Source organism: Gossypium arboreum, chromosome 11 (assembly GCF_025698485.1).
Source record: "Gossypium arboreum isolate Shixiya-1 chromosome 11, ASM2569848v2, whole genome shotgun sequence".
NCBI lineage: Eukaryota > Viridiplantae > Streptophyta > Magnoliopsida > Malvales > Malvaceae > Gossypium > Gossypium arboreum.
The window spans coordinates 24,791,583-24,817,989 of record NC_069080.1 but is presented as its reverse complement, the minus strand read 5'-3'; the positions used below and the strand labels follow the sequence as shown (position 1 = coordinate 24,817,989).

The window sequence follows — 26,407 nt, the reverse complement described above, 5'->3', positions numbered from 1 at the left end:
TTTGGGTTCATTCCCACCTAGATGACTTCCTAGGGTTGTCAGGCCTAGGGTTTTAGGTTCTTCCTATCCCAGCCAACTAATCCGCAAAGAAACCCTACGTAGAAATTAATTACTCCTACATCCACTTACTAATCTCCCATAAGAGGATTAGTTCTTTATGGATCTCATAAACGCATAAACTTGATTGAAAAGATAAACATGAGTAAGAAATCAAGAATAAGGTTTAAGAAGAATTCTGATTTGTATTGATAATCGCAAAAGCAGAAATCCACAAAAAGTTGATAAATCCAAAAACTGAATTCTCCAAAGAACGAGAATAAAACTAGAACAAAATTACAAATAAAAATAACCTAAGTATAAAATAACCTAAAGAAAACTGAAAACTAAAACTAAATAAAGTTGCAAACTAAAACTTGAATAAAAGGTGATTATGAAGTGTTCAGAGATGTCTGTTTATAGATTTAGTGTTGGTCATCATCCATTGACCTAATTCGACTGACATTTTTACGTTAAAGTTTATTGTGCAGACCAAAACACCCTTGACTCATTAATTCTCCTCGTCAATGTGGTGTCACAACAACCTCTGGTCTATGTCGTCACACTGATGGCAGTTTACAGGTTTAGGCTTGATTTCAGGGTGGTGTTGCGACACCCTCTGAATGTGTCGCGACATTGAAGGCAATTTTCTTTATTGGGTGCTTTGTTCACTATGTTGCGACATTGACACTTCGTGTTGCAACATCACAACTAGTTTCATGTTTTTATGCCTCCAAATGATATCCTGCACACTTATCGGATATGTTAGCCTTCCTTTAGGGCTCTTTTGTCCCCTAAGGTCATATAAATAGTTTGAATCACATTTTTTTTTATTTACAAACTAAAAATAAAAACTAAGTAAAAATATAACGAAATTGCTTTTACATAAGCTCCTTAAGTACGAAAAATGGTTTAATCTACTACAACGAATTACAACAAATTAGTAAGCTGGTAAGCTCCTAAGTCTCTTTGTACTCGTAAATTAAAGGAAAAGAGAAGTAAAGATTTCTGAAAAGCTTTTGTATAATAATGGATTCGATGTTTTAAGGTTTGGATACCTTTGGTTTAACCAGTATATCTAGTTGTCATGCTTTGCTTCCAAGACAAAGGAGACTCTATCATTTGAAAAGCTAAGCTAGTGAGGACGAAGGATTTAAGGTGGGTTTATGTACTCCACTCAAGTGTTTGTTGTGTTATTGTGGTGGAATGTTCTACTTGTATTTCTGCTATTAGTTCTATTTGAATTCCATGGTTGTGTGTGATCGCGATAAATGAGTATTGCAAGTATGTTCTCTAGATGCCAAATGTGATTGTGTAATGACGTATTGATAAATGGCGTACTATATGTTTTAATGATAAGTGTAACGTTATACATGAAATGCATGTTTATAATATGTGGAGTGCAGAGGGAGTTACTTTGGCGGGGTAGATGAATATACGAAAATTGGCATAATGGAGAAATGGGCGGAGTGTTAATGGATTCAAGAGAGTTAGATGGAACCGTAGCGATAGTTATTGACTAGTCCTTCGAGGCAACACCATGACGACAATTATCGACTGGTCCTTCAAGACAACACCTTGTAAATAGTTAGTAATTATGTATGAAAGTGGTGTTGAGGTTTTGGTAAATGGTTGTTAGCATGTTAAAATTATGGCAAGTGATCAATTGAAGCCTTAAAGGTAATCATGAATGCTATATATGCTAGTTGGACAATGTATGGGATTAACTTGTGGAAAAACATGGTTCACAACGCAACGGAGGTTCCTTAACATCACAACGAGCCAAGATAATATGTTGTGTCACGACGAAGAGTTCCCGTAGTCGCAACGTCAACCCGATATTTTGTAAATTTTTCAATTTGATCTTAATCTGACTTCGAATTTTCAAAATAGCTTTCGTAAGCTCAATTGAAACTCAAAAATGATTTTATATCATATTATACACATTTGATACTTGTATTTAAACATTTTAATGTTCTCAAATTGATTATAAATGATTGCAGTGGCTCTGACAACAAATGTAGCATCTTGTAGCTTGAATCTGGTGATCGGGTTGGGTATAGGTATATACTAAAAAATATTGATTGAAATATTTAAAATTTATATTGAACACATTTCGATTTACGAAACTCTTTATTATGAATGTAATATTTATAATATTTTAATATTTTCTAATATTATTGTATTTTTCATACTATGTATCTTTTCATGCGTGTGTAACTCAGAATAGTTGATTTCTTACATTTGATTTTTTGGAAAGGGTAAATTACACCACTAGTCACTCAACTATTGCTTTTTTTTCTTTTTTGGTCACCCAATTATCTTTTTTTTTTCACCCAATTATTGCCCTTTTTCCTTGTTGATCATCTAACTATCAAAAATTTTTTTTAATTTGGTCGCCCAACTAATCGAGATTATTTTTTGGGTCCATATCCGTTAAGTCTCGTTAAATCTCTAACGAGAAGGTGATGTGATAGTAAAAAAATCGGTATAATAACAAATTTAGCCCTCAAATTTTACGTAGTATATCAATTTAGTCATAATTTTAAAAAATTAACCATCAAAAGTTACAAATAGTCTCAAATTCGATTCTCAAATTTTACCTTCCTCTTCCGCTTGCCCCACCATCACTTCCAATATTGCCTCCACCACCACCTCCTCCTCCTCCACCTTTCTCCAAAAAAAAGCTTCCTTTTTCTTTCTATTTCAACCTAATTTATTGTATATATCGCACTTAACTTCTCCATCTCATTCTTCATCTCTTTGCGTAACAATGCTGCCAGAGGCACTCGCTCATGACCATGACATCTGCCTCCTCCAGATGCCATATCCTACCACCCACCCACCCACCCCTAAGGTTAATTAATTGCCCTCAAACTCAACAGCTCATTGTTTCCCACTTAATCACAATCTCAAAACTACAAGCACTTTTTTCCTATTCACTTAATTATTAAATATGAAATTCACTACCCTTTAATATGCACTTGTAGTGGTCAACTCAAACTGTTAGTGTTAGAAACAAAGACCTTTAATTTTCCAAATACTAGATTAAGTTTAGAAAGAAGATAACGGACAAGGAAATGAAAGAAGGTGATGTTACCGGCAAAGAATGTTTAGTTTAGCGTTTCATACAAATTGAGGTTTTTTTTTTTTTTTTGAGAAGGGTGGACGAAGGCAACGATAATAATAGTGGTGGGTGATAAAAAAAGGAAAGTGGCGATAGTTGAATAACCTATGTTATAATTTACCAATAAGATAGAAAACAAAGGATAGATCGAAAGAATTTGGAGAAACAAAGAAAGAACATGACGTGACATGATAATCGATCAAACGATCAGTTTGGTAAGCTGATAATGCCGATCCTATTTGTTTCAAAATTCAAGAAATTAATACCAAAAGATGGCAGGCAAACTGGGGCAATCTGCTTCAACTTAATTAATAATCCAAGTTACCGAAAAATAATCATAACAAGAACAAAGTCCTTACAAGTTTGATAGCCGAAATAGTAAAATAAGTATTCATTCCAGTTGAACTTGCAGACAGGACGATCATGTTGGTTTCTTCTTCAATAATTATATTTCCTATTTTATAACCAGACCCGTTATGAAAAAAGCTAAGGCTAAAAGAAAGCTTCCCAAGGCAAAATATATAGACAGAAAGCTGCAGAAGGAAATTAAGCTAGCTTTTAAATCAAGAAAATGGAGCCAGTTCTTAGCATGAAAGGAGGGACTGGAGAGGAAAGCTATGCCAATAACTCAAAATTACAGGTCAATTTCTTTGAATATTTTAAGGATAGCTGTTATCTGTTATTTAAATCACATATATGTACTTTAGAAGAATATCAATACACTAATGGCTAAAGGAAGCTGACTTGATTGGTTCTTGTAGTCGACTTGTCTATCCCTGTCAATGCCGGTGTTAAAGCAAGCAATGTTGAGTTTCTGCTGCACCGACTTACTGGAAACCATCACCATCGCGGACCTCGGATGTGCGTCGGGACCGAACACTTTCATTGCAGTTTCCGAGATCATAAGCATCATGTATAAAAAGTGCTGTGAACTCGGTCGATCACCACCAGAATTTCAAGTTTTTTTAATGACCTTCCCGGAAATGATTTCAACACTATTTTCCAGTCTTTGACAGCTTTTCAGGAGAAATTACAGCAAGAGAATGGACCAAAGTTCGGGCCGTTTTTCACAGCGGGTGTCCCTGGCTCATTTTACGGGAGGCTTTTCCCATCCAAAACCTTGCATTTCGTGCACTCATTTTCTTCCCTTCATTGGCTTTCTCAGGTAGGTCTTCTTCTTCCTCCTTTAGAAAAATGCATTGACGAAGCTTCGTAACAACGCTTTTTCTCATAGGTGCCCCCGGAATTGGTCGACAAAGCAAATCCAGTAATAAACAAAGGGAAGATTTTCATCTCAAGGACAAGTCCAGCAGCCGTGATAGATTCCTACGTGACTCAATTCCGAAAGGATTTCACTTTATTTCTGAAGTTACGCTCAGAAGAAATAGCTCCCAAAGGGCGCATGGTTTTGACATTAAGGGGCAGAACAACACCAGATCCCACCTCAGACCAAAGCTGTTTACTTTGGGACTACCTAGGTCAAGCATTTCAGGATTTGGTTGCAAAGGTATAAGCTTTAAGTTTTAACTTCTTTTGCAACAATCAGCATAATATGTAACCATGTCTAACAAAGAAGCAGTGCATTTTAAATGCACGGGGTGGTTGAAGAGGAAATGTTAGATGGCTACTACACCCCTTATTACGAACCTTGCCCGGAAGAGATTCAAGCCGAGGTAGAGAAAGAGGGGTCGTTCGCTGTTGATCGTCTCGAGGTGGTAGCATTACCATGGGATTATGTCAATGGAGGGATCAACTATGACAGAGCATTGACAGCTAAAGAAATGGCGAAGGCTATGAGAGCAGTCAATGAGTCTATGATTGGGAGTCACTTTGGAGCAGATATCATGGACCGTTTGTTTCATAGGTTTATGGAAATCATGGCTGCAAATACCATGGAAGTGGAGCATGTTAGCTTGGTTGTTTCTTTAATCAGAAATGCTTGATTAATATGATATTGAAGTTCTCATGAATTGGTTCTTGTACTCTGATTTCTGGAGAATATATGATGTGGATCTTCAACTTCCATTTCATTGAACCAGTCTTATTACAGGGAGTATTAAGTAAGTTAAATATGCAGCTTTTGCTGTGGTGAAGCCATGGTCAACAGTGATGATGTCTTTGATTTCTGTGTTACCCAAAAATTAGTCAACTGGTAGATTTTCATCGTAAAGAAAGACCAGGGAAATTGCTTTATGAAAATCATGATCAATTAAGTCTACCCTAAAATTCAGCAATTCATTTGATAGATTTGAATAGTAAAATTGTTCCATTAGGGGACAAGACGATTCATGAAAAATAATACTAGTATAGTTTTTAGTGTTGAAATAGTCTGCATCAGTTAAACGAGCAAAGCAATGATGCCTTTGGCTGATTTATTCATTTAAATATTTATAATTGATTTTAATTATAATTGATTTTAATTTTAATTGTTTTATACATATAAATTAATTATATTGTTGATATATAAATGTTAACTAAAAATAAATAAATAAACAAACAAGTGATGAAATATTGGTAGATTTGCCTTGGCAAACAGAAGCTTAATTACAAAATGAGATACTAGTCACTAATTAATATAGGATTAATATTTGGTATGCTAATATTTTTTTATAAATAATTTTAAAAAGTTCTCAAAGTTTTTTTAATATTTATTTTTAATATTTTATAACTTTTCTATAAAATACTTGATCTGTTTTATATCATTCGATCTTGCTTGTGGACTCCACTAACATTCTATTAAGGTATTAAGATGTATTAATCTTTTAAAGAGTTCCTTTTAAACCCTAACAAAATATTTTTCAATATTATGATTGAGAATGTCTTCAATTGAATTTTTTATCTAACCTTTTTAAATATAGTTTTAATGATATTTACACCAAGCAATGTGAATATACATGCATATCCATGTTCAAAATGTCAAAAATATTCATCTCTAGTAAATACACGATTCGAGTTTTATCATATGCAATTGTCATGTGCGAATCCTTAATCTCATCATGTATAGTTGTTATTATTAAATTTTATCCGATTATATTTTATTTTGATTTTTCATATATTTGTACTTTATATTAATTTGATTTTATTTTATAGTTACTACTTTTCGTATAGCACTACAATGTATAAATTTATTCACTACCAATGATGATAAGTTATTAAAATAAATTATTTATTTTAAAACTTTCAATGATTTAAATTTTAATTATATATGTATTATAAAAGAAAGTAAAGAAACATATATGGAAACTTTGAGTTCTAAGTTTGTTCTAAGTTAGTTCTTTTAGCTTCAAAATACTTCTTTTTTTAGTTATATTTAAAATGAATCTCATTTTTAAATTTAAGTTTTAGATTTTCTTTTGCCATTAGTAATATTTAAGTTTTAAATAATAAATAGATTTAAGCATCATTAAGAACATTTTAAAAGTTTTTGTGTGTTAGAAAAATCTACTCTTTGTAGCACGTCTTATCTGCTCTTTGTAGCACGTTCTTGTTTCTTTTTCGTCATTTGACCTTTGATTATTTTTACTTTTGTCTGAAGTTTTTCAAGGTGTTTTCCTGAGAAGGTCGGTATTGGGTATTTACTATGAGTGAGTATCTACTATGGAGAAAGAAATGGTAGGGCTGAATATTGAACATGGGGAAGAAGAAGAAACATTGCTACTATCGATTGATCCAGGGTTACAAAAATCAGCATATGAATATTGTTTGGTAGGATGTTTTCTAACAACAAGTGTTGTCCATTTTCTAGCGATGAATAATACAATAGCAAATATGTGGCATCCTTTAGGTGGTGTTTGGATCTCAGATCTGGAGGAGAGGAGATTTTTATTCAAGCTTCTCCATGAGATGGATGTTGAACGGGTGGTCGATGGGACTCCTTGGATGTTTAATAATCATTTATTGATTATTCATTGATTGGAGAACGATGAGGAACCAATGCAAGTCCCTCTAGTTTTCTCGACTTTTTGGGTTCAAGTTCACGACTTACCTCTGGATTTCTTCTCGGAGACTATGGTTAAGCAATTGGGGAATTTTATTAGACACTTTTTGGGTTACGATTCAAAGTAGTTAAAACAAGTGTTAAATAATTATCTTAGGATCCGAGTAAAGTTAGATGTCAGAAAACCTTTGAAGAGAAGGAAGAAGATTGTGCTTACATTATCAAAATTCACTTACGTGAAATTTTGGTATGAAAAACTCACATTTTTTTCTTCTTATGTAGATGCTTGGATCATAATGATAAGATTTTTCTAGTTAGATTGAATTGGGGAGGAGTTATTATGGATTTTGGATGGAATTTTTCTCTAAAAGCGCAGACGAGGAGAACCACAATAATGAATAGTGTTTGGCTTCGTAAGGAAGGGGATTGTAGCACCCCTTACCCGTGTCCGATGCCGGGACAAGGTACGAGGCATTACCAGACTTAAACATACACATACATGCAAAAATCGGGCCATAAATTTCTTTTTAATTCAAAACTTTTCATACACATGCATAATGTCCCATATACGCAGGCCTACGATGCCCTAAACATGCATTGAAAGTAGTCAGGGACTAAATTGAGAACCTTAGAAAGTTTTGAGAGAACTTAGAAAATTTCTTTCCATGAAACAAGGCAACACGCCCGTGTTTTCAGGCCGTGTAACTCTCTGACAAAATTTAACCACACAGCCAAGCCACACACCCGTGTGCTAGGTCGTGTCATCCACACAGCTGAGACACACGACCATGTCTCTGCCCGTGTGGCTAGCACTTAGGCTATTTTCCAAGCCTTTTTTTACCATTAATCCCTCACATCTTTACACACATCAAAGTTATACATCATGGCATCATTTTAATGATTTACCAAACTTCATTAAGGTGTATTCTTAGCTTTAACATGCTATCATTCACAAGTTTCACATACTCATATAATATCAAGCCTAGACACATTAATCCATATTCATTGACCTTGTCAAGTGACCTTATTTAAACATTAAGCATTCATGTTCAATCATCATCGTCTTATTTCTATATCATACAATTACTTCATAGCTATAACCATTTTGATTGGTCATCAAGCATTTATCATGCACACATGTCTTAACACCAATTGATATGTGATATTCGTGACAGGTTTTAAATATTTATAATGAATCGTTCTTGAAACTAACTATTATCACGATGAAGGCAAGTGTACCTATCGAACAGTAGTATAGCTTTAGCAAGACCGGATTATCAAACCCAAAGGAACTAAAAGTACTAGTATCAACTTTCTTTTTTATTATTTAGCCTAAAAATAAAAGGGTTTTGTTTTTCTAACTAATTAATTAAACTAAGAAATCACAGAAAGAAATTTGGGGAAAATACTTTTTGGAAAACTCGATTGATTATGACAATACCTAAGGAAAAATCCACCTAGACTTCACTTGTTATTTGACTCTGAATCGGACGATTTATTCATTCAACTTGTTCCGTAGAGATCCCTAAGTTATATTGTTATCTCTCTCGAGACTAACAACGTCTAACCCTAGTTTGAATAATTGAAATCTCTTTCTAATTAACGTCCTAGGATTGCATTAACTCGATCTATGGATCCCCTTATTAGGTTTCACCCTAATCCGGTAAAATCTTGTCACCCTATCTCTAGGCGCGCAACCAACTCCGCTTAATTATGACAAATTTACTCTTAGACAGGGTCTATTCCTCCTTTGAATAAGAGCTTAACTTGAATCAATATCCTGGAATATCAAAACAAGAATTAAGAACACATAATTAAGAACAAGTCAAATATTTATCATACAATTCAAATAATAATAACAAGATCCGTCTTAGGTTTCATTCCCCTTAGGTATTTAGGGGTTTTAGTTCATACTAGTGAAAGAAAACATCTCAAAAGAATAAAAATAACAAAACATAAGAAAACCCAAAACTCCTGAGGGAATTTAAAGGGAGATCTTCAGTCTTGATGGTGAATCCGGCTTTTAAGATGGATCGATCGGCTTTCCTTGAGCAATTCCTTGCTTCCCCCTCTGCGTCCCTTGTCTAAGTGCCTCCTTAGGTGTTTAAATAGGCTTTGGAATGCCTAAGAGCCCTAAAAATTGACCTTTTCTGAATTGGACTAAACTTGGGCTCGGCAGGGACACGCCCGTGTGCAATTGTTTAAGGTCGTGGTCAAGGCTGTTAAATGGGCACGGGCATGTGATCTACCCGTGTAAATGTGCTTTGACCTTGCCAAAGGGACACGGTCGTGTGGTCTGCCTGTGTGAGGAAGTCCGGCCGTGTTGATTTCATACGTTGGCCCATTTTCTCCGTTTTTGGCCCGTTTCTCGTTCCTTTCACTCTCCTATGCTCACCTAAGTATAAAACATGAAATTAAGGCTTTAGGAGCATCGAATTCACCAATTTTAAGGAAAAATCATCCGTAAAATATGCTAAGCATGGGATAGAAATATGTATAAATTACGGTTTATCACCAATCATGCATGTCCCACAAGCATAAAAACATCATCATATCGTAAGCAGTAGAACTTATCATGAATAACTAGGCTTACAAACCACAATCATTATAAGCCACATCTCATGGCAATATACAATGAATCAATATAAGCCAATACATTTGGCCAATCATAACAACATTTATCATAAAAACTAAGTCCTTATACATGCCACTCACTTGAAGGTGCTTAATACACCTATGTCAATACTCCAAAGGTGATGGCTTGATAGTGTGATGCTGCCTCTGACGATCTCCAACCCTGAGCTAACCTGACAGCACTAAAGAAATGAAAAGGAGAGGGTAAGTTTTATAGCTTAGTAAGACCGTATGAAAATAATAAGCAATTTATCAACTTGATTCTCAAGGTAATACAACCCTATTTACATTTTTACTTATGTTCCAGTCAAGCTATTTTCTCGAGTCATAGTTACCAAATTATTTATATCTGGAGCTACAGGACTCCAAATTAAGATCTGCTAATTTTTCCTGTAACTAGACTCATATATCTTCTTACCATAAAATTTTCATAATTTTTGGTCTAGTCAATAAGTACATTTTATTCCTTAAATTTATCCCTTTTTCGCTATCTGACAGTTCTGACCCCTCTTTACTAAAAATTAATTATCTCGTAATACGAGACTCAGCTGATGTTCCTATCTATTTCTCCTGAAAACAAACTCATTAAAATTTCTAAGTATATAAATAATAACCCATAAATATTTTTTTACAATTTCCAATGATTTTCTCAGTTCAGAATAAGGGATTTCGAAATCATTCTAACTCTATCTCACAACAATTTAAATATTTCATAATATGAAACTCTTTTGCTTACACCATTTTTTCTATGTGAAACTAGAATCATTAAGCTTTAATTTCAAACTTTATTTAGCCTCTAACTCAATTTCCACAATTTTGAGTGGATTTTCAAATTCATATAACTACTGCTGTCCAACACTGTTTTGGTGCAATATAATGATAACTATCATAAGCTCATTTTCGACTAATGATGAACTCACCATTTCATGAATTCCATGTTCAAATGCACAATATAAGTTAACATGATATTGCAACAAAATTTATAATCATAATTGTAACAGTCTAGTTTTGACCCTAGTCGAAATAGTGGTTTCGGAACCACAAATCCCAGTTAGAAAAATATTTTAATATTATAAGTGAATTGACATGTATGAAAGTACCGTGTGAAAATTTAACTGTTTGTATGCTTAATTTGCAAAAAATGACCTAATCGCGTAAAATGTAAAAGTTGTGTGCTAGATGTTAAAAGTGTTTATATGACTTGGCTTTATAATTGAGAGGTCCTTATGTGGTTATTATGCCATTTGCATGGTTAATGGACATATATGACCTTGATATGCATGGTTTATTAATGTTATGATACAAGGGAAAATTGGTAAACTAATTATAAATGAATTATAATTAAAATAAACACATGAAATAAACCATTTCATGCTCATCTTTGACCGAAAATACAAGAAAAGAAAAGATAAAATTTTTCTTAGGGTTCGACACTTGTAATCCTTGATTAAGGTATGTGTTTTGATCGGTTTTTGCTAATTTCTACGTTTTTGTAATCGTTGCTTCGAATACTATCAAACCCATGCCTCAATTTCTGATTTTGATTATGATTTTGAAATGTTCCATTGATAAAGCTATGAGATTTGTGATGTTAGTTGGTGAATTATGAAAGCTTGATGTTGGGTTTACATGTTTTGTCTTTGAATTTTTGATGAAATTGAATATTATGGGCTAAATTGTAAAAATGTTATTTTAAGGGACTAAACTATGAAATAAATGAAATGTATGGACTTGTATGAGAGCTAGGAGAATTCATCCAAGTATGAGTATAAGCAAATTGTTTGTATTTTGTGATTATGTGATTTAGTGACTAAAGTGTTGAAATGTGAAAATGTGGGGGCTATTTTATAAAATACCCTAAATATGTGTATATGGATTATTTTGAATTATTTGGTGAATAAAAGGGTTAATTTTGAATACATATAGATCAAGAAAAGAGGAATTCGGATTTAGACCGAGGGAAGTCGAAGATTATAGAATAAACGATTGAGTCGACAATTTTGAGTACAAGGTAAGTTCGTACTTAAAACATGATGTTAAGTATATTTTGATGTTTTGATTATATATACACTGTATATATGTTTGGTTTGGATGAATACGATGATAAATCAATAGTATTTGGCACTAAGTGTGCGATTTAAACTAGCTTCGGGTATATAAGGCACTAAGTGTGCGATACCGACTTAGCTTCGGCTAATTGAGATGGCACTAAGTGTGCGGAATCGTTCTAGCTTTGATTAACTATTGCAGCACTAAGTGTGCGGATGTTCAAAGCATGAATAATTTACGGAAAGTCTTAAAATATTTAAACGAAAGGTGAGAATGAAAGTGAATAAGTACGAGAAGATTCAGGTATGTACGATACCTATGTGGTAGATGATACTATGTATGTAAAGCTCATTGATTTGGTATGAACATATGGATTGTGTTGGTATAGATTTGATAGATGATTTGAGAATTTGTAAGTACTTATGTATTGATGATTTTTGGTACTAGCTTACTAAGCTTTTGAAAGCTTACTTTGTGTGTGTTTGCATTGTTTTATAGATATCAAAGCTACTGCAAGCTCGGGGATCATCAAGGATCGTCACCACACTATCGAATCTCATTTTGGTACTTTTGAAAATGTATATTTTTAAAGTATGGCATGTATATGCTAGTGGTTATGGAATTACATTTTGTGATGTATATACTTAGCCAGGTGATTTGGCTAGTTGGTGTTTAAACTCATAGTTGATAATGGCTTACGGTATGTGATATTAAAATGCAATTGTGGCATGTTTTAGTTGGAAAGTTTTGGTAAGTTTAGCTTGAGATTGAATGATGTATGGAAGGAAATGTTTTGGTATGATCTTATTTTATGTTGGCATGAATTGGTAAGGTTTATAAATAGGAAAATTGTTGATATTGTTATGATATAAATGATGAATGTTTTGGCATAAAATTGGTTGAAATGGTGGTGTATATATGCTTGTTTCCTTGCTTGTAGGTTGACCCAAAATTAGGGTGGCAAATTGGCTATTCAAATGGCCTATTTTTGTCTACACAGGCGTGTGTCTTAGCCGTGTGTGACACACGGCTATGTAGCATGGTCGTTTATCCCCTAGGGTACCATAAAATTATAAGTCAAGCCCGAACACGGCCAAAGCACATGGGTGTGTAGCTAGTCGTGTGGCCCAAGTCAGACTCGACCATGGCCAAGGCACACGGACGTGTCTTGTAGCCGTGTAGGCAAGTCAGTAGCTATGCCCTGTTTTTCCACGGCTTAGACACACAGCCGTGTCTAAGGCCGTGTGAGGCACACGGGTGTGTGACCTTTTAAAAGTTGAAAATTTTTCTAAGTTCTGAAATTTCCTTATGTTATCGAATTAGTCTTGAATGTATGATTTAGACCCTGTATGATTGTTTAAAATTTTTGTTAAATATGAATTATCTATATTTTATTGAATTGAGAAGATTTTTGTTATGTTATTGTTCAGATCTGGGTTGTGAGTCCGGTAATGCCTCTTAACCTATTCCGGCGATGGTTACGGGTTAGAGGTGTTACATTTAATTGGTATCAGAACCATGGTTTAGTCGGTTCTAAGACTACCATAGCATTTGTGAGTCTAGCTATACATGCCATATTTATGAACTACGATAGTGTGATGAATCCTGACATTGAAATGTGTTTTTATTAGCAAATGGATTCCAAAAGAGCCGTAGCAGACAATGTTGAAAGTAATGCTTTGCTCTGTACAAGGGCGGTGCCATCGATTCTCGGCCAGATTCACGTAGTTTGTGATGGTGAGGCTAAACAAGCCTTCTATCAGATGATGAATGATTGGTTCACCCAATATATTAGAACCAATCCAGTTGTACAACAACCTCCACTCCTTGTTAATCTTCCTCAAACTCCTATGATGTCACCAGTGAATCCGGTTTAGTTAAATAGACAACCAGTTGATAAGATTAGAAAATATGGTGCTGAAGAGTTTCGAGCTACAACGAGTGATGATGCTGAAAAAGCCTAGTTCTGGTTAGAGAATATAATAAGAGTGATTGATGAATTGTCTTTGAATCCAGAAGAATGCATAAAATTTGTTGTTTCCCTTCTAAGAGATACAGCGTATCATTGATGGAAGACTTTGACATCTGTGGTTCCGAGTGAATGGGTTACTTGGGATTTCTTCCAAGTTGAATTTCGGAAGAAATATATTAGTCAGAGATTCATCGATCAGAAACGTAAAGAGTTTCTCGAGCTTAAACAATTTTGTATGTCTGTCACAGAATACGAGTGAGAATTTGTAAGGTTGAGTCAGTATGCTCGAGAATGTGTATTTTCAGAAGTAATAATGTGCAAAAGATTTGAAGATGGTTTGAATAAGGATATTCGCTTGTTAGTCGGGATTCTGGAAATCAAAGAATTTGTTGTACTTGTGGAACGAGCATGTAAAGCTGAAGATCTTGGGAAAGAGAAAAGAAAAGCTGATTTTGAAGCTAAAGAGGTACGAAAGAAATCATCGAACAAATCATTTCAATCTAGATCAAAGAAGTTTAGAGATGATAGCAGTCGTTCAAATACTAGTATGGGAAATTCAAACAAAGATCGTGTTAGATCGCAATCAAATTTCAAATCTTCAGCTACGTCTGTTGTCAGTGTTAGTAATGCAAAGAATGAAAAACCTGAGTGTGATCAATGTGGAAGACGACATTAATGCTGGGGAAAAAGTAATAACCAAGCTTGTTATAGTTATGGTTCAAGAAATCATTTTATAAAATATTGACCAGATTTAGCTGAAAAAGATAATGTTCAGAATCAGAGGCAGAGTGGTAACGCTTTTCATGGTAGACCTCCCAGAAATTTGGGAAATATAAGCGGTAGTTAAAGAGGAACAAAAGACACAGCTGTTAGATCTGTGGCTCGTGCACCTGCCAGAGCCTATGTTATCTGAGCTCACGAGGAAGCTTCATCACCAGATGTGATTACGGGTATATTTACCCTCTATGATACTTCTGTAATTACTTTGATAGATCCTGGATCGACACATTCATATATATGCATAAACTTAGTGAATAGTAAGACTTTGTTAAATAGTAAGACTTTGCTTGCAGAGTCTACTGAATTTGTAATTAGAGTTTCGAACCCCCTAAACAGATGTGTTCTGGTTGATAAAGCATACAAGAATTGTTCGTTAATGTTTTGAGACAATTTTTTTCTGCTAATCTAATATTATTACATTTTGATGAGTTTGATATGATTCAGGGTATGGATTGGTTAACTTTGCATGATGCTGTGGTGAACTGCAAACAGAAAACTATTGATTTGATATGCAAGAATGATGAAATAGTTAGAATTGAATCTAGTGATTTGAATGGATTGCCTGCTGTAATATCTTCGATGAAAGCTTTAAATATTGCGAGAAAGGGTTGTGAAGCTTATTTTGCATATGTGATTGATTCGAGAGTGTCAGAAAAGAAAGTTGAATCAGTGTCTGTTGTGTGTGAGTTCTCTAATGTATTTCCTAAAGAACTTCTAGGATTACCTCCGGTTAGAGAGATAGAATTTGGTATTGAATTGGTACCTGGTACTACTCCAATTTCAATAGCTCCGTACAGAATGGCTCTGACCGATTTAAAAGAATTAAAGTCTCAGTTACAAGAGTTGACCGATAGAGGATTTGCCAGACCGATTTTCTCACCTTGGGGTGCTCCGGTTCTATTTGTGAAAAAGAAAGATGGTACGATGAGAATGTGTATCGATTATCCTCAATTGAATAAAGTGACTATCAAGAATAAATATCTTCTACCCCAAATTGATGATTTGTTTGATTAGTTGAAAGGAGCTGTCTGTGTTTTTAAAAATAGATTTGAGATCAGGTTATTATCAGTTGAGAGTGAAAGATTCAGATATTCTGAAAACTACTTTCAAAATGAGGTACGACCACTATGAATTCTTAGCTATGTCTTTCAGATTGACTAGCGCATCTGCTATCTTTATGGATTTGATGAATAGAATTTTTAGACCGTATTTAGATTAATTTGTTGTTGTATTTATTGATGACATATTGATTTATTCACGTGACAAATCCAAACATGCCGAGCATTTGAGATTAGTGCTACAGATTCTGCGAGATAAGCAGTTGTATGCGAAGTTCAGTAAATGTGAATTCTAGTTGAGAGAAGTGAGTTTTTTGGGCCATATTGTATCAGCATCTGGTATCCAGGTTGATCCGAGCAAAATTTCAGCTATTTTAGATTAGAAACCTCCAAGCAATGTTTCTGAAGTCCGCAGTTTTCTAGGACTAGCTGGTTATTATAGAAGATTCATGAAAGGTTTTTCGATGATTGCGACTCCGTTAACAAAACTACTACAGAAATATGTGAAGTTTGAGTGGTCCGAAAAGTGTCAGAACAGTTTTGATCAGTTGAAGACTTTGTTGACTAAAGCTTCGGTATTAGTATAACCCGAATCGAGTAAAGAATTTGTGATCTACAGTGATGCTTCATTGATTGGTCTGGGATGTGTTTTGATGCAAGAAGGCAAATTCATTGCTTATGTTTCGAGAAAGTTGAAGCCACACGAAAAGAACTATTCGACACACGATCTTGAGTTAGCTGCGATTGTGTTTGCTCTAAAGATTTGGCGCCATTACTTGTTCAATGAGAAGTTTCACGTATACTCTGATCATAAGAGTTTAAAGTATTTGATGACTCAGAAAGATCTGAATCTACGACAGAGAAGATGGTTAGAACTGCTAAAAGACTATAAACTTGTGATTGATTATCATCCGGGAAAAGCAAAAGTTGTTGCTGATACCTTAAGTTGAAAATTGTTGTTTGCTTTGCATGTGATGAATACTCATTTGGTTTTATTAGATGATGGTTCAATTTTAGCTAAATTAAAAGCAAGACCTTTTTTTACAGCAGATTATCGAAGCTCAGAAGATTGATAATGAGATTTTAGCTAAACAAGCTCAGTGCGATATAGAGTCTGATACAGAATTCAGAGTTGACAAAGATGATTGCTTGAGATTTCGAGATCGAATTTGTGTTCCGAGAAATACAGAATTAATTCAAATGATTCTGAGTGAAGCTCACAGTAGTCATTTATTTGTGCATCCGAGTAGTACAAAAATGTATCATGATCTGAAACAGCATTATTGGTGGTCCAAAATGAAAAGAGATATCTCTGAATTTGTTTCTAAATGTTTGATCTATCAGCAAGTTAAAGCTGAACATCAGGTGCCATAGGGATTGTTACAACTGATTATGGTTCTAGAGTGGAAATGGGATTGAGTGACCATAGACTTTGTTTCGGGTTTGCTCCTATCTCCGAGAAAGAAAGATGCAATTTGGGTTGTAGTTGATCGTTTGACGAAATTAGCTCATTTTATTCCGATTTGATCCAATTATTCGCTTGATAAATTAGCTGACTTATATATTTATGATATTGTGAGATTGTTAAAAGTGCTTATTTGACTTGGCTTTATAATTGAGAGGTCTTTATGTGGTCATTATGCCATTTACATGGTTAATGGACATATACGACCTAGAATATGCATGGTTTATTAATGTTATAATACAAGGGAAAATTGGTAAACTAATTATAAATGAATTATAATTAAAATAAAGACATGAAATAAAACGTTTCATGTTCATCTTTGACCGAAAATACAAGAAAAGAAAAGATAAAAGTTTGCTTAAGGTTCGGCACTTGTAATCCTTGATTAAGGTATGTATTTTGATCGGTTTTTTATAATATTTACGTTTTTGTAATCGTTGCTTCGAATACTATCAAACCCATGCCTCAATTTCTAATTTTGATGATGATTTTGAAATGTTCCATTGATAAAGCTATGAGCTTTGTGATGAAAGTTGGTGAATTATGAAAGCTTAATGTTGGGTTTACATGTTTTGTCCTTGAATTTTTAATAAAATTGAGCATTATGGGCTAAATTGTAAAAATGTAGTTTTGAGGGACTAAAATGTGAAATAAATGAAATGTATGGACTTGTATGAGAGCTAGGAGAATTTGGCCTAGTATGAGTATAAGCAAATTATGTGTATTTTGTGATTTTGTAATTTAGGAACTAAAGTGTCGAAATGTAAAAATGTGAGGGCTATTTTGTAAAATGCCCTAAATATGTGTATATGGATTGTTTTGAATTATTTGGTGAATAAAAGGGTTAATTTTGAATACATATAGATTAAGAAAAGAGGAATTCGGATTTAGACCGAAGGAAGTCGAAGATTATAGAATAAACGATAGAGTCGACAATTTCGAGTACGAGGTAAGTTGGTACTTAAAACATGATGTTAAGTATATTTTGATTGTTTGATTATATATACACTGTATATATGTTTGGTTTGGATGAATACGACGATAAATTAATAGTATTTGGCACTAAGTGTGCGATTTAAAGTAGCTTCTGGTATATGAGGCACTAAGTGTGCGATACCGACTTAGCTTCGGCTAAATGAGATGGCACTGAGTGTGCGGAATCGTTCTAGCTTCGGTTACCTATTGCAGCACTAAGTTTGCTGATGTTCAAAGCACGAATAATTTACGGAAAGTCTTAAAATATTTAAACGAAAGGTGAGAATGAATGTGAATAAGTACGAGAAGATTCAAGTGTGTACGATACCTATGTGGTAGATGATACTGTGTATGTGAAGCTCATTGATTTGGTATCAACATATGGATTGTATTGGTATAGATTTGAGAGATGATTTGAGAATTTTTAAGTACTTATGTATTGATGATTTTTGGTACGACCTTACTAAGCTTTTGAAAGCTTACTTTGTATGTGTTTGCATTGTTTTATAGATATCGAAGCTACTACAAGCTCGGGGATCGTCAAGGATCATCACCACACTATCGAATCTCATTTTGGAACTTTTTAAAATCTGTATTTTTAAAGTATGGCATGTATAGGCTAGTGGTTGTGGAATTATGTTTTGTGATGTATATACTTAGCCAGGTGATTTGGCTAGTTGGTGTTTAAACTCATAGTTGATAATGGCTTATGCTATGTGATGTTAATATGCAATTGTGGTATGTTTTAGTTGGTAAGTTTTGGTAAGTTTAGCTTGATATTGAATGATGTATGGAAGGAAATGTTTTGGTATGATCTTATTTTATGTTGGCATGAATTGGTAAGGTTTATAAATAGGAAAATGGTTGATATTGTTATGATATAAATGATGAATGTTTTTGTATAAAATTAGCTGAAATGGTAGTGCATATATGCTCGTTTCTTTGCTTATAGGTTGCTCCAAATTTAGGATGGCAAATTGGCTATTCAAATGGCCTATTTTTGTCCATACGGGCAAAGACACGGGCGTATGTCTCAGCCGTGTGCGACACACAGCTATATTGCACGGTCGTGCGTCCCCTAGGGTACCATTGATCGCGAGGTTTCGTGGTAGGTTTTAAATATTTATAATTACTCATTCTTGAACTAACTATTATCGCGATGTAGGCAAGTGTACCTATCGAACAGTAGTATAGTTTTAGCAAGACCGAATTGTCGAACCCAAAGGAACTAAAAGTACTAGTAATGACTGTCTTTTTATTATCTAGCCTAAGAATAAAGAGGTTTTTGTTTTAACTAACTAATTATCTAAACTAAGAACGTATAGAGAATGGAATTGGGGAATTAATTTTGGAAAAATCGATTGAATGAAGACAATACCTAAGGAAAAATCCACCTAGACTGTACTTGTTATTCTGGCTCTGAATCAGACGATTTATTCATTTAAATTGTCCCGTAGAAATCCCTAAGTTATGTTATTATCCCTATTCAAGACTAATAACGTCTAATCCCTAGATTGAATAACCGAGACTTTTCTCTAATTAACACTCTAGGGTCGTATTAACTCGATCTATAGATCCCTTTATTAGGTTTCACCCTAATCCGGCAAAATCTTATCACCCTATGTCTAGGCGCGCAATTAAATCCATTTAATTATGACAAATGTTCTCTTAGACAGGGTCTATTCCTCCTTTGAATAAGAGCTTATCTTAAATCGGTATCCTGGGATATCAAAACAAGAATTAAGAACACATAATTAAGAACAAGTCAAATATTTATCATACAATTCATAAAATAATAACAAGATTCGTCTTAGGTTTCATTCCCCTTAGGTATTTAGGGGATTTAGTTCATAACTAAATAAGAAAACATCTCAGAATAATAAAGAATACAAAACATAAAGAAAACCCAAAACTCCTGAAGGGGAATTGAGGAGTGATCTTTAGTCTTGATGATGAATCCGACTTCTGAGATGAATCAATCGGCTTTCTTGGAGTAATTCCTTGCCCCCTACTCTGTCCTCCTTTTCTTCCTTCTCTAGGGTGTATTTATAGGCTTTGAAATGCCTAAAAGCCCTCAAAATTAGCCTTTTCCGAATTAGACTCAACTTGGGCTCGGTAGGGACACGCCCGTGTAACACGCCCATGTGCGTTTACTTCAGGCCGTGCTCGAGCCTGCCAAATTGACATGGTCGTGTGGTCTGCTCGTGTGAGGAGGTCCAAGCCGTGTTGATTTCATATTTCGGCCCATTTTCTCCGTTTTTGGCCCGTTTCTTATTCCTTTCGCTCTCCTATGCTCTCCTAAGTGTAAAACATGAAATTAAAGCATTAGGAGCATCGAATTCACCAATTCTAATGGAAAATCATCCATAAAATGCGTTAAACATGGGGTAAAAATATGTATAAATTATGGTTTATCAAATACCCCCACACTTAAGCATTTGCTTGTCCTCAAGCAAAATTCTCAACTCATAATCAAAATAAATTCTTCTCAACATATAATTTCTATCGATAATATCTCATAATAATCCGTAGGTAATCATACATTGAGAATTCAACTAAAAGAACATAAAAGTTTCAAACATTCCAAGTTGAGTATTTAATCATGCAAACATAGGTGTCTCTCCTCATTTAAGTAATTACCTTTGATTCAGAATATCACAGAGTTTCACATCCTCACTACAGATTCACTCAAATCACTCGAGGTGTTTAAGAATAATAAATGAAACACTCAGTAGTCAATAATGAAAAGTCATTACCATAGGCTTACATGAAAATCAAATCTCCACCACTATAATTTAAGATGATACATCAATCAAAAAGGTCTTTAGAGGGTTATAATGAGGTTTGGTTAGGGGGTGTGGTCACAAGCTGAAAGAAAGGGTTAGAATCAAGATTGAATTGAAAAATTACCTAACTAGAAAAAGAGTTAATCATCACTTGCGTACAACAGAGCTTCTTCTCAGACTAAGGAATTTAACTTCTAAAGCTTACAAACAGAAGATCACTACTAATATGTATACATTTTTTTTAAGAACACATTAAATTACAGAGTAGAATAAAACATAGCGAAGCAACTATTTCAATTCAAATCTCGACAAAAATGGGGCTTAAATTAATTTAAGGGATTTCAACAATAATGGTTTAAAGGTTAATATTAAGGGTAATACAAGAAATGGCTTACTAGGCTCAAGGGGGTTTACTAAGGGTTAATCATGGAGGTAGGCTTTTCATGGCATAAGTGGGTTAATCCTAAGTGCCTCAATCATTTTGACATATCAAATCAAATGGTGTGGTCTCAACATGTACAGTCAAGCAAGTTCTAGAATAACAGTTCAATACTGACGCACTCAAAGTAATAATAAAAGTGAGCATGAAAAGAATTAATAGATGCTCAAAAGGCGTAAAAATCTCACAAAAATTATGGCTTTTTGATGTTTAACAACTTGTGAATTCCAACTCAAAGTAATACCTAAACTTTGGGGAAACGACCTAAGATTTTAAATTCTTAAAAATCAACTCATCATGCTTGATTCTCTAATGTCTTAAAGTTTAAACAATTAATGCATAATTGTCTATGTTTTAATTTAAGATATATCAATCAAAATCATAAATCAATTAAAATTTATTCGAAATATGATATGAGAGCTTTTCAAGAGAACAAGGCAGTCATTCAGGGATTTTTCTGATAATGAAATAAATACCCCCCACACTTAAGATGTACATTGGCCTCAATATACAAAGATAGATATTAAAGTATAAAAATAAGATAGGGAGAGAAGTGAAACTTCCTGTATGATGAATTCCTCGAACTGGAGTTCTGGAGAGTAATCAGTTCGAGATTGGAGGAGGATACTCCGGTGGTCGTAGAGGTTCATTAAGCCATAAGTCCTGCGCCAAAAGGATATTATCTCTAATGGTAGCTATGGTCGTGGGCGAGCAGGACATGGCAGTCGTGGAGAACCTTTCCCGGTGGAGTTTTAGTTCCTACGTGATGATGAGCTTAAGAGCTCTATATAACTGTGATAAAATCAGGAACTTTTTAAGGGATATTAGGAGGAATAATTACTCAAAAAGAAATAACCGAAACTAATATTTAAAAATAAAATTTCTAAAATCTAATAAAAATAAAAAGTAGTTTTAATAAAAATTAAAAACATAAAATAATAAATAAATGTTTTTTAACATCTTCATCGCTGGATGGTTCGCGAGGTGGGACTGGCAATGAGATGTGGAGGTGTTGACAAATCTGCTGTAGAGTAGCATCAATGTTGTCAAATCATTGAAAACACTGCTGCTCGAATCGAGTGAGGCGCTAAGAGATGTTAGCACATGAAGCCGCCGCATGAACTGGACGAGAGGGTGGTGGTGGCTGAGTCGGTGGGTCCTTGTGCTGTAGGGGGACATCATCAGGAATGTCCTAGTAGGCCTCCTCCTCGGTAGATTGGGCGAGACGATATTGGGGAGGGTAGGTTCCTCGGCGCCTCTCGATCATCCTCATACTAAGCATGCTAAAGATGCCTTGTGGAGACATCTGGCCGATGAGGGTGAGGGATGATTCTTGGGCCGCAGTGTTGAAGAGCCCCGAAGTGTTGAGCCAGTCGAGTCACGTAGGGGCCAATGGAGATGACCTCCTTCCGATGCCGCTCCGTTTGGTGCTGAATCGCAAGGGCGATGAAATAGGCAAGGTCGATGACATACCCGTGCGACATGCACCATAAAAAGTAGGCATCGTGAGTGTTGACGACGCCAGTGTTCTCTCGCCTCCCTGTAATCATGTAAGCCAAAATGGCGTGTAGGTACCTCAGGGATGGTGGGAGAACTGATGCCTTGGAGCGGCTAGGATTGTAGTAGGCTGCGCCAGGGGCCAAAGTGATCCAGCACTTCGAGGGAGAGAAATGTATGTGGCGAGTAAGAGCATCTAAGTCATTCTCTTCCTTGAACTCCTCCATATATAAACCCAATGCCCTACCGAATTCTAGGACGCTGAGCTGGCGAACTAATCTGCCTAGGTAAAATTGCACCGTGCCGGGATCATCGTAGTTTGTCATTACGTTCTGGAGATGGAACGTTGAGTATAGTTCCATCGTGAGCTCGAGTTATTTTGGTTCAATGATCCCAAAGAACAGCTCCCAGGGGTCGGTGGTTAAGAAGGCCGAATCGTGTCGATAACCGAACTTGTTCTCTGGCAGCCCAATCGATCTGCAACATAATTAAAAGTCGGGCCCGAAGTATTTGGAAAAGCTCTTCTTGGGGCCCACGGGGAAACAGTAGGAGGGGGTGACAAATTTTCGCGGTTGGACCCGCAAAAGATGACGCTCCCTTCCATTTCTTGGAATCAGGGACAGCGGCTTTCTTTCTTCGTGAAGACGATATTAAAAGTGCTAGAGGAGAGAGATTGAGCGTCAAAAATGGAGTGGGAAGCGGCGCACGGACGTGGTAGGGAGGTCGTGTGGAGTTGCAACGGCTAGGGTTAGGGTTTTTGAATGGGGAAGAAAGTGAATAGTGCAGGGTATTTATAGATTTTGGGCCACACGGCCAGTGCACACGCTCGTGTTCCCCAATTTGAGCCCGTGTGTTTCACGTTTTTCCTATTTGGGCGTGTCGATCTCACTATCCATAGTATCAATTGCCCTTTCATATCATAATAAGGCAAAACCCAAATAGCAAATAAGTTTGTAAGAATTTACATAACATATATCACATATTGCATATATCACTTGTCATGGATCATCATTTTCTTGCATTTCATGTAATATTCTTCCAAGTTGATCTCATTTTAATTGTTTTATACATATAAACTAATTATATTTTTGATATACAAAATGTTAACTAAAAATAAAAAATAAACAAACAAGTGATGAAATATTGGTAGATTTGCCTTGGCAAACAAAAGCTTAATTACAAAATGAGATAGTAGTCACTAATTAATATAGGATTAATATTTGGTATGCTAATACTAATTTTTATTTTATAAATAATTTTAAAAATTCTCAAAGTTTTTTAATATTTCTTTTTTAATATTTTAGAACTTTTCTATAAAATACTTGATCTGTTTTATATCATTCGATCTTGCTTGTGGACTCCACTAACATTCTATTAAGGTATTAAGATATATTAATCTTTAAAGAGTTCCTTTTAAAACCTACCAAAATATTTTTCAATATTATGATCGAGAATGTCTTCAATTGAATTTTTTATCTAATTATTCCTTTTAAATATAGTTTTAATGATATTTACACCAAGCAATGTGAATATACATGTAAATCCATGTTCAAAATGTCAAAAATATTCATCTCTAGTAAATACACGAATCGAATTTTATCATATGCAATTTTCATGTGCGGTTCTTTAATCTCATCATGTATAGTTGTTATTATTAAATTTTATCCGATTATATTATATTTTAATTTTCCATATTTTTTACTTTATATTAATTTGATTTTATTTTATAGTTACTACTTTTCGAAAAACACTACAATGCATAAATTTATTCACTACCAATGATGATAAGTTATTAAAATAAATGATTTCTTTTAAAACTTTCAATGATTTAAATTTTAATTATATATGTATTATAAAAGAAGGTAAAGAAACATATATAGAAACTTTGAGTTCTAAGTTAACTCTAAGTTAGTTCTTTTAGCTTCAAAATACTTCTTTTTTTTTAGTTATTTTTAAAATGGATCTCATTCTTAAATTTAAGTTTCAGATTTTTTTTTTGCCATTAGTAATATTTAAGTTTTAAATAATAAACAGATTTAAGCATCATTAAGAACATTTTAAAAGTTTTTGTGTGTTAGAAAAATCTACTCTCTGTAGCACGTCTTGTCTGCTCTTTGTAGCATGTTCTTGTTTCTTTTTCGTCATTTGACCTTTGATTATTTTTACTTTTATTTGAAGTTTTTCAAGGTGATTTCTTGAGAAGGTCGGTATTGGGTATTTACTATGAGTGAGTATCTACTATGAAGAAAGAAATGGTAGGGCTGAATATTGAAAATGGGGAAGAAGAAAAAACATTGCTACTATCGATTGATCCAGGGTTACAAAAACCAGCATATGAATATTGTTTGGTAGGATGTTTTCTAACAACAAGTGTTGTCCATTTTCTAGCGATGAATAATACAGTAGCAAATATGTGGCATCCTTTAGGTGGTGTTTGGATCTCGGATCTGAGGGAGAGGAGATTTTTATTCAAGCTTTTCCATGAGATGGATGTTGAACGGGTGGTCAATGGGACTCCTTGGATGTTTAATAATCCTTTATTGATTATTCATTGATTGGAGAACGATGAGGACCCAATGCAAGTCCCTTTAGTTTTCTCGACTTTTTGGGTTCAAGTTCACGACTTACCTCTGGATTTCTTCTCGGAGACTATGGTTAAGCAATTGGGGAATTTTGTTAGACACTTTTTGGATTAAGATTCAAAGTAGTTAAAATAAGTGTTAAAGAATTATCTTAGGATCCGAGTAAAGTTAGATGTCAGAAAACCTTTGAAGAGAAGGAAGAAGATTGTGCTTACATTATCAAAATTCACTTATGTGAAATTTGGGTATGAAAAACTCACATTTTTTACTTCTTATATAGATGCTTGGATCATAATGATAAGATTTTTCTAGTTAGATTGAATTTAGGGGGAGCTATTATGGATTTTGAATAAAATTTTTCTCTAAAAGCGCAGATGAGGAGAACCACAATAATGAATAGTGTTTGGCTTCTTAAGGAAGGGGATTGTAACACATCTTACCCGTGTCTAACACCGGGACAAGGTACGAGGCATTACCGGACTTAAACATACACATACATGCAAAAATCAGGCCATAAAATTTCTTTTTAATTCAAAACTTTTCATACACATGCATAATGTCCCATACACGGGCCTACGATGCCCTAAACATGCATTGAAAGTAGTCAGGGACTAAAATGAGAACCTTAGAAAGTTTTGAGAAAACTTAGAAAATTTCTTTCCATAAAGCAGGGTCACACGCCCGTGTAAGCCTAGGGACACAACTGTGTGCCCAAGACATGCCCGTGTCCTCAGGCCATGTAACTCTCTGACAAAATTTAACAACACATCCAAGCCACACACCTGTGTGCTAGGTAGTGTCATCCACACAGCTGAAACACACGACCGTGTCTCTGCCCGTGTGGCTAACACTTAGGCTATTTTCCAAGCCTTTTGTTACATTAATCCCTCACATCTTTCCACACATCAAAGTTATACATCATGGCATCATTTTAATGATTTGGCAAACTTCATTAAGGTGTATTCTTAGATTTAACATGCTATCATTCACAAGTTTCACATACTCATATAATATCAAGCCTAGATACATTAATCCATATTCATTGACCATGTCAAGTGACCTTATTTAAA

General features: G+C 34.6%; 1 protein-coding gene across 1 annotated transcript; it reads left to right on the top strand.

Annotated features, from left to right (window-relative positions):
• Positions 1 to 3,734: 3,734 nt before the first annotated feature.
• LOC108472018 (probable methyltransferase TCM_000168) lies at positions 3,735 to 5,106 on the top strand. Its single transcript, XM_053021018.1, is given in 5 exon segments — positions 3,735 to 3,803; positions 3,925 to 4,126; positions 4,129 to 4,328; positions 4,398 to 4,670; positions 4,759 to 5,106. Coding segments are annotated over 5 exon segments (1,092 nt in total).
• Positions 5,107 to 26,407: the final 21,301 nt, after the last annotated feature.